This window comes from Metarhizium robertsii (assembly GCF_000187425.2).
Source record: "Metarhizium robertsii ARSEF 23 chromosome Unknown MAA_Scf_6, whole genome shotgun sequence".
Taxonomy (NCBI): Eukaryota; Fungi; Ascomycota; class Sordariomycetes; order Hypocreales; family Clavicipitaceae; genus Metarhizium; species Metarhizium robertsii.
In genome coordinates, this window is record NW_011942204.1 from 1,530,539 (window position 1) to 1,541,037 (window position 10,499).

The following is a 10,499-nucleotide window of genomic DNA, read 5'->3' on the forward strand; positions in this document are numbered from 1 at the left end:
GATTGGCGACCCTCGTTGGTGTGATGAAAAAAAGGAAGACCCTGTGGGAGCGCAGCGAGCTGGCTCTGTGCCTGACACAGGAACAAAAAAAGATGGCTTGCCGCAGGTCCGGCAGACCTCGCCAACACCCAAGCCCAAGCAGGCACCACATTGGACCAGACCAGATCTACCCGTCGACAGCCAAGCTCTTCAAAATCTTACCCATGGGCACACACTTCAACTGTTCTGATCCTCCGTACGAGATGCTAGAGCATGCATGAAACGCCGTTCCGTCGGTGCATCATGCATGCAGTTGCCATCAAAGGGCTGAACCCAAAACACCAAACCATGGTTGCTCTCCCCTCAGCTTCATGCCGACGCCCTCCCCAGGCGCCAACATGGAATAGAGGCGGTCGTTCGAAGCTTGCGCACCCGAAAAGAAGCTTCAATGTTGCGGCGGCCAGCCTCTCGTCTATCATGGTCCAATCCTGGGCCTGGCGAGGGATTGGTGCTCCACAGGCTAGGAAACAATCCGCCACTAGGGCTAGGACAAGGACCCCTTCCTTTCCTTCAGGTTCTACTCCGTACTTACGGAGTACAGGTAAAGTCGATTCTCTCGACCCTTCTTTGAGATGAGGGTTCCGGTTTCTGGTTGCTGGGGCACAGAGCTATCCTTTCCATGCCGCCCCTTGTGGTGACTGTGTGGTGATGGCTACCCACTGACTTCTTCTAGCTATCTATCTACCCCCCTACCTACCTAGGTACTTAAGTACCTACCTAGGTAGGTACCTAGTAGTAGGTAATAGGTACTGGGTCGCCAGCCTTCACGTTTGGGATGCCCCGGGGACCTGCCTGTAGGTATGTAAGACGAGACGACTGTATATTTCCTGAGAACTTCTGGAGAACCTGGTCAATAAACAGAGGAGGTGGCGGACCTGTTGGCATGCCCAATGTACGGAGTAGCTCGAGGAAGTTGACTCGAAAAAAGAGACCTTCTGGTACTACGGAGTACAGACGGTGGCTTCTTGTGGGTAGAGGGTGCGAGAGGGTGCGTCTTGGTGATGGATGAATCGATCGACGAGGTACTCCAGACGCTGCACTTAGAGTTAGCTATTGGAGTATTTGAAGTTTCACTCCGTAGATGCTTGCCCAGTCCTAGCAAAAACATGGCGCAATCTTTTTTGATCGCATCGTGTGGCCGGCCTTCCCGGTCTTATGTGATGGTTGAGCATTGAGGGCACAGACCGGCCGAATGTTTGACTGATAGTACAACAGAGTTTGACTGAGTCCCCGGTCCATGGCTATCATTGAATGGATGCCTTCTTTGCCAAGACGCTGCACATGCAAAGGTCGAGGGCGATGAAAACAGCCGTGCCATCAACGCGGGGAGCACAGGACAAGACTACTTACCTAGGCAAGTATGTATGTAGGTAGAGAGTACGAATTACTAGAACATCTGCGTGCCTGGATAAAAAGGAACTGCAAATAGGCCGACTCCGGGTGCTTGGTCGCACACTGGTACAATGAATGGCTCGGTCAAGAAAGCAGTCCCGTGCAACCTGTGATGATATTCTTCATTTTATTTTCAAAATTCTTTGCAGGCCAAAAAGGACCAGCCCATGACGGGACGACGGGGTCATGCAATACTTTTAGCCCTTATGCTTCCACGCGAACATTTGGAGCTCCCGGGCTGCTTCTAGTACCAGACATGGACTCCATTTGTTAAGGAGCAAAAGGCAAATCCCTCTCCCGCCCAGGCCACCTTCCCTGCGATTTGATCAAATACTCGCCACTTGCCTCCACATGTGCACCCCCCCGACCTCCAGTGCTTGAAGTGCCAGGCTCAAGTTAAGTGCTCCCAACCACCCCCTGGGTCCCCGGCCGCTCCCCCGTCTGGTTCAAGGTGTTCTAGTCAATAACAACGGCCCATCACTTGCATCCACTCGAGCAGTACCTGGTTGCTAGGGCTAGGCATTACGGAGTATGTGCGTATGGAGTACGAGTACTTGCTCTACAATGTTGTATTGTAATACAATCTCGATAATGGAGAAGGGAGTAGGAAGAACTACACATATGATATGCAAGTGCCAGTTTGTCCAAGGCCAACTGCTTTTGAGAGGGCGGCTGGCGACATGAAGCGTGAGAAAGAGAGAGAGCCGCGGAATTGCGCCGGCGCGAATCGAACGACGAGTGAGCCTGCGGCCGAACATCTGGAAGCATTGAATAGCAGCAGCGCTCGCGTAAGCGCTAGGTAACCTCTAGGTACTCGAGGGCAGGCTGCATTGCATAAGGTACCAGACACCTACCTACCTCTAAGTACTTAAGTAAGTAGGGACTTGAGTACTTATCCGGCAGGCAGGTACTCCATCCTCTGTCCATATCTGGGGCCAAACACACTTGCGGGCATGCACATTTGGGCCGACCGAGGACGGACATCAATTGATAGAGGCTGGAGTGCATGGTCAAGATTGTCCCTGGCTTGGACCTCGACCCGCCTTGCCTCCATGTCCACGAGCCACCACCCGACCCCCCGGCCACACCAGACATACCATTGACCGCATACCACCATACCACCACATCACCACCACCAACCACGTTAAGCCGGCCCCAGCCAGGGTCCAAGTCGAGGTCTCGCGCACCCACGCCAGCACACGCACCCTGCCACCAATCACTTGGGGCCCATCGTCCGCCATCCTCCGTCCTCCACTTGCGGTTCCAGTCTGGTTCCAGTTCCAGTTCCAGTCCCAGTTCCGCATTCTCCATCCTGGGTTATCTTTGTCCTTCATCTTTCCCAGCTATTTTCGGCCTCGACAACATCGTCGTTCGCCTCGTCACCCAGCCGTTGCCGCTGTGCTGTGCATCGCTCTCTTGGTTTTCTCTTCCGTCTCTGACCCTCAATTCCGCTGCCGAGTCGCTCAACTCTCTCCGTTGACTGCGCGCTTTGTCTGTCGCTGCTATTCAGCACGGCCCCTTACTTCGTCTTACGACATACACCAAGCCTTCCTTCGCGAAACCCCCCCTCCCCTCCTATTTTTGATTTCGCGCAAGCCGCCCTTGACCCAGGAAATCCCCATCTTCACTCACAATGGCTGCGTCCACCAAGGTATGCTGGCTCTGCTCGACCAATCCGTCCAAAGATGCCCCCGTCTTGCCTTTGCCTCTCGTCTACCCACCATCCTGTTGGGCTGGCTCTGTTTCCCTAATTGTCGACCCCTTCGATGCCGTTTCGTTATATTTTACAAGTCACACACACGACGACGTACAGTTCATGCAGTCTTCTGACAAGTTACTTTGCGAAATTAGTTTTTGAGAGAGTACAAACTCGTTGTCGTCGGTGGCGGCGGTGTTGGTAAATCTTGTTTGACCATCCAATTGATTCAAAGTCATTTCGTCGACGAATATGACCCTACGATCGAAGGTGCGTCCCAGTCGACGACAGGCTCTGCGCCATCGCTTTTCTCTTCCTCATTGGAATGCACCCGGTCGTGTCAGAAAATTCTAATGTAGCCGGTTATCACAGATTCATATAGAAAGCAATGTGTTATCGATGACGAGGTCGCCCTTCTCGATGTTTTGGATACCGCAGGTCAGGAGGAATACAGTGCTATGCGCGAACAATACATGAGAACCGGCGAGGGTTTTTTGTTGGTCTACTCAATCACATCTCGACAAAGCTTTGAGGAAATCACCACCTTCCAGCAACAAATCTTGCGAGTCAAGGACAAGGATTATTTCCCCATGGTTGTAGTAGGCAACAAGTGTGATCTGGAAGGCGAGCGGGAGGTAACCAGGCAAGGTACGTACTTGATGCATATATTTGAACATATTTGTATATGCAATGCAAATGCTCCTCGGACCTATCTGGGACTGGCTGCTGATTCTTCATTTTAAAATATATAGAGGGCGAGGCTTTGGCGCGATCCTTTAACTGCAAATTCATCGAGACTTCGGCAAAGTCGCGAATCAATGTTGACAAAGCGTTCTACGATATTGTTAGAGAGATCCGAAGATACAACCGCGAAATGCAAGGTTATTCGACTGGCAGCGGCGGCGGTTCAGGGGTAAACGGCCCCCCCAAGCCCATGGACATGGAGGACGGCGAGAAGGAGGCCGGCTGCTGTGGCAAGTGTGTCATTATGTGAGGGACGAAGCAGAGAGAGCTGTTGTGATGATAAGAGGACGGTGGAGAGGGTTGATTTTTGATTTATACAGCAGTTGGCTGGGTCGACGCCCACTGCAGCAATCGGGCGACCACATCAAAAAAGTAACACCTGTGGAAGACAGGGAGTTTCATATTCACTATCTCTTTGGCTTTTAAGCAAAAAACAAAAAACTCTCAGGGACCACAAAGCACAGCAACGGCTGTGATACCATTGTGGCGGATTGCCAGGACGGATGAGAAAAATATTTTCACTGCATCGGACGAGGAGTCGGGTTCGGACTTGGTTGCATGCACACGCTTTCTTTGACGGACTTTCGGACGGCTTGTACAAAAACCATGATGCCATTCGAGAACGACGAGGATTATTGGCAATCCAGCTGTGCGGCATTGTTTTGTCTTTTTCAGCGTAACATGACTACTGATAGCCACGCACTATACTTTTTTTTTTTTTTTTGGAGATGCCACGGGCTAAGAATCTCATTGTCCATCCAACGATTCCCGGCTGCGAGATTTTCAAGGGCCAATGAACGTCAGGGCAGAAGGTAGACGAGAAGCCAGCTTGCGCAAATGAAAAGGGGCACAAGACACAGAAAAATGGCGAGAAGGTTTCATGAATCTGTTCATGTTGGGGGCCCAGGAAAACATAATACCAAGACGGACACAGAAAAGAACAGGGACATTGTTATTGCATATGCAATTCAGCAGAGGCTTCGCGAGGGTTGTTAACACCCGCCTTGGTGTTGCTGGATAAGGGATGAAGTTGATCTGATATTGCTACTGTTTTATTCTCCTCCTCATTTCCTTCCCCCCCGCCTCTATTCCTCTTACTGCTCTTGATCCTTCTGTCATGTCTAATCTTGTCCTTGGTCCTTGCATGGCCTTTTATGTTTGTTTGTTTCCTGAGTGGATTTTCTTTTACCCGATAATGGGTTGGTTCTTGTGATCATATTACTTCGAGTATATCCCCCCCTTTCCCCCAAACTATTGGTCAAGTAACATGTAATTCATTTTTCAATTTTTCCTGTCTGGAAATTCTCATGACGCCTTCTCACTCTATGGGTGTCTACTTCCCCCAACGCCAAGACAAATATATTTGCTGAACCTCTATGTTGTGTCTGTCTATGATGTGCTACGCTATGCCATGCTACTGTGGATACATTGCTACATGTATATGGACATGCATATGCAGCTGCATACCGTGGTGATAAATGTCATGCTGATTTGCGCTCGTTGTCTTCTTTTGCTCCGCGCTGCGCTGTCCATGTATGTACTACACACTCGTGTCCCGTGTTCCCTGTCCCGTGTCGCGTGTGCGATTCCCGTTTCCCGTGCCTGGCTCCTTCCTATTGGTACTCTTTTTTCTTTCCGTTTCTTGCTTATTCCCTTTTCTTTTCTCGCTTCAATCTACTTAGTAGTCAAGAGCACACCGTCTCAATGGAATTTTCCTACTCGCTCCGGTTTCGTTGCTGTACTCGGGGTACCTTGCCCAGGCAGCATACCCTCGCGCACCTCGTGGCTTGTCCGTGTCTGGCTCCTCTCAGCTGCATTTCCCCTGCGTCGAATTCCAGGGATGGTGACCGGTGGGCGTGCAAGTTGGGAGAAAATCCAACATCACGACCCCAGGGGGAAATATGATCTCGGATGCAACTCCCAAATCTCGCCAGCTCACCGATCTGCACGCGAGGTCTGGCCATGCGGCCTGGGCTCACCATATAAGCCGCCATTCGTTTCCCCTTGCCTCTCGTTCGCCTGCACTGGCGAGTCTTCAGCCAGCTCACTCCAATCAGTCCCGGTCCTCTGATGGCACCGGGTCAGGATCAAAAACTCGCTTTATGATCAAGGCCCCAGTCTGACACTGACGCTGAAGGAAACCAGCTAAACCAGCCACCAATTATTGCGTTCTTCTTTGGCTGGTTGAGGACCAGTCCGCCACATACAAGACATGCCCACGACACTGTTTCTTCCGTTGACGTCCCATCCGCGGAAAGGAGTTCGTGGTATGATGGTGAAGGGTTGGCCATGTCCTTCGGGTGGTGCACGAGACATACTGGGCATAGGCCTTGTTCACCCTCCCCGATTCGCCACTCCCTCATCCTGTTGGATTGATACATGGCGTAGCGTGCGTACTTGACTCGATGAGACAGACACAGATGCGAGTCGAAGATGTTGGGACCGCAAGTGCATCCAGTAATAGGATGCTCAACAGGGCAAAAATTCATACCCCGGCTGTTGACGGCTAGACTTCCAAGGAGAGTGGTGTTGTTTGTGAACCGGCAGCCCCAGACGTCCTTTGCACCGAGCAAGTACATGTCACTGAGGGATCCCCCAATGACGCGACTGTGGCAAGAATTGCAAAAGTAGGCACGCATGGCTACGATGTCGACCTTGGTCATCCTGCTTGGGCTTTTCGACAAAAGGCCATTGTCGTGTAGTGCGCAAGACTCACAAACTGAATGGGGGATGTTGCCGTGCTCAATATCTTGACAAACTCTTCCGGTCAAGCCAGTACACATTGTCCTTTGTTCCCTGCATGAGAAACGCTGGGGTGGCATGGTGACCGAGTTGGAAGCAGTGCCGCGAATGCCGCGAATGCCGCGGAAGACTTGATTGATGGGGGAATGGCGGACAAGAGAACCGTTCATGATGCTGAATAGGCCGAAATTCGTCGATCCATTGCGGTTTTGCCAAAAGTCATCCCATATGGATTTTTCACAGGGCGGCCTAGTTTGGCAGAACAACTCTCCCCAGCGACTTGATTGATTGTCGTATACATCGAATGAGTTGTTGTGGTACTCGTGGTAACGCTCCGAGTCGGACAAGGTAAGACGAAGCTGGGCTCCCCCCGAAAGAAGGTTGCTTGGTATCGTCACGAATGTGGCATTGTTGGCTACATTGGGAGCTGTGCTGACCATGTAGGTATCAACAGCGCCGCTTCCAGTCTGATCACGCTCACCGGTGATGTTGAAGGTTGGCTCTGTAACTGGCATTATCTGTAGGTCCTCCTCTCCGTCAGCCAACTCCTCGACGAGTGTAGTTGTATCTGGCGCTCCTGCACCAGTATTCATAAACTTTGACTTCATATAGGCTTTGGAAACGATTTTCATGTCTCTGTTCTTTGCATAATCACTTCTGTCGCACTGCGGTGTCCATTCTGGCCAGCGTTTCACCATCCACGTCCTGAGTTGGTCAAGTGTGATGTCATCTACATTGACGCCGTAAAGCTCACCACCAGGAGCTCCATTCGGAGGCGCGCCCCGAGCGATCAATGCCAATCTCATTCTTTGCGTTTCGGCGACAAGGACTTGCTTGTTCTGCTTAAGAACCTCGCCCTTTCTCTTGGCGACTGTCTTGAAGGCATAGCGCGCGAACGGCGGGCCGATGTAGTGCTCAATCTGCATTCCGTCCTTATCGTCATCCACGCCTCCCGGCCCGTAGCCCATACTCAAGTAGTACAGCGGCCCCGGCTTCACCATCATGTTCTCGCCGTGGTTGATGCGGCGATTCAAGCAGTTCAGCGTGCGCGAGGCTCCAGGTTGCCACTCGTCGCACATGTGCCCTTCGCCGCTGAAGAAGCAAGAGTCGCAGGGTCGTTGGCGATCGCAGTTTCTGCCCGTGGCCTCGCACCGGGCGCACCGGGCAAAGGGGCAGAAGTTGCCGATGCCAACCCTGCTGAGGTCAAAGAGCGGGTAGATCTTGTTCTCGTCGTTCAAGTCGCGGCACACCATGCCCGTCTGCCAGCACCAGTTGCAGGCGTACTCGGCGTACTTTGCCGACGCCCGGCAGTGACGCTTCTGGGCGTGGCACTGTCTGCACTGAGGCCTCGTCACGATGTCCTTGTCGCCTCTCAATTCCACCCATCCGCCGCCCAGATCGGCCTTGCTCGACCACTCGGTAGGCAGCTCCAAGCGAACGGGATGGCCAACCAGCATGCCGCCGTCAAAGCAGGACATGTTGCCCTCCTTGCACTGGAGGCAGGGCTCACGAGTATCTCCGGGCCCTCCCATATCGCGCGAGTCTAACCAGCTGCAGACCTGGACGCCCCTTTCCTTGTCAGGCCTGCTCTTGCAAATGTCACACTCGCGTCGAAACCACTTCTGTCTTCCCCTTTGGAGATTCGGCTTGGGGCCCATTTGTCTTTCGATCTCGTGTCCCCAGCCCAAGTTGGCGTCGCCCGTCATCCCCTTGACCACGCAGAGCTCCGACTCGCTGTCCTTGGTCTTCAGGCAGTTTGTACATCGTAGCTGCAGGAAAGGATCGGCATCACAACGGCTGTCTTTCACCTTTTTGTTGTCTTTGCACGCCTCGCAGACGATGGGCTTGGGGTAGTTGACTGGGTGGGAGTCCGAGTAGCGTTTGAACACTTCTAGCTCTGGGTGCTGACCCGAACGGAAACATTTATAATCCAGGTCTCTCGTGTCGTATCTGTGGTTGGCACACGCGAGACATTCATGGACCAAGCCGTCGATGATTTGCCTATCGCACGCCGGGGTTCTGCCATCTACATCGAGTGGGAGCTTGAGGCAGTGATCGCAGGTCAGGTTGTCGGCACCGCTCTCCTGCTTTACGGCAAGTCGTTGGTCCAGGACGGCATACTTGTCTTGAACTTCATCTTCGGATCCGTCCATTTGGACCTCGATAATGCTGTCACTGTCCTCGTCGCCCCCCGTGTCTTGATTGTTGGTGGTCTTGGCACGCTTTGACGGACAGGCGGCGGGAGAGTTGCTGCGCCGTCTCTTTCTGTGCCAGGTCGACATGCCCATTCGGCCGTCCATCTTGACGGATTTCGTGACGCGGAGAAAGTAAAAAGTGACCCAAAGATGGGACACAGCGAGTCTCGGGTGCTTCACAAGCTAAGTGATTGCTTCCCTCAGTTTACAGTATGGCCAAAACCCAGTTCTAGCCAAGGAGAAGCAAGCGCTGGGCATGAAAAGCAGAATGCTGAGAGTAATAAGAATGACGGAAAGAAGATTGTTGTTGTTGAAAGTCACTTCTAAGAAGCCCAAGGACAGCGATGAGACTTAATATATTTACGGATTCGGACGCCATGGATGCCGTCCATTGTGCCTGTGCCTGTGCCTGTGCCTGACTAGTGATTCTTTGGACTATTATACCAACTGGCCATGAACGAGCAGATGGATGGCTGTTTAGCTTGAACAAGGTCTACATAGGATGGTCTATGAAGTGAAACAACGCCTATATCCGTGCTAACAAAAGGGTCTTTTTGTGTAACCGCAAAAGAAACCAGACGAGATAGCCGAGCAGTGATATGAAAGAGCCGCACATCGAAATAGGAAACACAGGGCAGCAGTAGACTTGAACACGACAAAGAAGTTTAGGCGAAGAAGACGGCAGTCTTGCACGCATAGGGTCTTTTTTTTCGCGTTTGGCCTATAGGAACAATGAATCCTTTTTTTGTTACAGACTGTTGGTGTAAACCCAGCCAGGAGCGGCTTGTGCATTTCATCCTTTCTCCAGGACAATGCCGTGAGTGAGATGGAAAAGACGAAGCGAGAATCTACATAGTCCTGCTTCTTATTCACACCTGCAAACATTCTTTCACTTCTCTACGGTCCTCTCTGCCCATGGCAAAACACCACTTTTTGTCTTCGCCCCTCTCCCTTTCAGCAGCTCGCCTCCGTCACAGACGTCCCTCTTAGATCATGGCTCTCCCGCCGAATGCCTTTTTCGCTTTCACCGTGTTCTTTCTCGCCGCCCGTGATTCCTTCCATCCCGCAGCCCAGGACGACTTTGCTCTTGGCGTCGATTCCATCAAACCCGTTCTTTATACACGCGGAGAACAGATACGACGACACCCGTGGTCGGTCAGGATGCGTCGGCAAACCACGCGGCCTCTTTGACGCCCAAACCCACGATTGCCCACCCCTTGGCGCAGATACCACCGCGCCCACCCCCCGCCGGGGGCTTGTGCCTGCGAACCCATTGCCGAACGAGGGAGGGCTGCTGCCGTGATTGAAGCCTCTGAAGCGCCCTCCTAGTCCTTTGCATCGTGTTGGAATTGTGGCGGCGGCGCCGTCGAAGCGGTCCCAGGAGGCGAGTTCGGCCTTGGGGCCCCCATTGCTTGCGGCTCAGACCGCCGGCCAGCCCTGAAGCCCGGCTCTTTGTCTCGGGCATCCACTTATACATACAATGCTGAAAATACATGCCGAGTGTACGCGAGTCACAGGGGAAGAAACCTTCCATGTTTGTACGCAAGGCCACGGCCCCCCGTGTGGTGTCTTTTCATCGGGGGGGAGAGCGCCTCACGGGAGAGAGGGCGCCCCTGGCGCACAACGCGAATGCATGTAGACTTTAAACTGTCCGAGACGGGCGAGTAGACCTCGACGTTTACTTGTGGCGA

General features: G+C 52.7%; 2 protein-coding genes across 2 annotated transcripts; one reads left to right on the forward strand and one right to left on the reverse strand.

The window, feature by feature from the left end:
• Positions 1 to 3,064: 3,064 nt before the first annotated feature.
• On the forward strand, positions 3,065 to 4,121 carry MAA_06380 (Small GTPase superfamily, Ras type; the record flags this gene model as incomplete). Its single annotated transcript, XM_007824378.1, has 4 exons — positions 3,065 to 3,082; positions 3,283 to 3,397; positions 3,500 to 3,775; positions 3,880 to 4,121. 4 exons carry the CDS (start codon positions 3,065 to 3,067, stop codon positions 4,119 to 4,121), a joined length of 651 nt encoding a protein of 216 aa, XP_007822569.1.
• A 1,837-nt stretch (positions 4,122 to 5,958) lies between these two features.
• On the reverse strand, positions 5,959 to 8,913 carry MAA_06379 (uncharacterized protein; the record flags this gene model as incomplete). The annotated part of the gene is made up of 1 exon (XM_007824377.1): positions 5,959 to 8,913. One exon carries the CDS (start codon positions 8,911 to 8,913, stop codon positions 5,959 to 5,961), a length of 2,955 nt encoding a protein of 984 aa, XP_007822568.1.
• Positions 8,914 to 10,499: the final 1,586 nt, after the last annotated feature.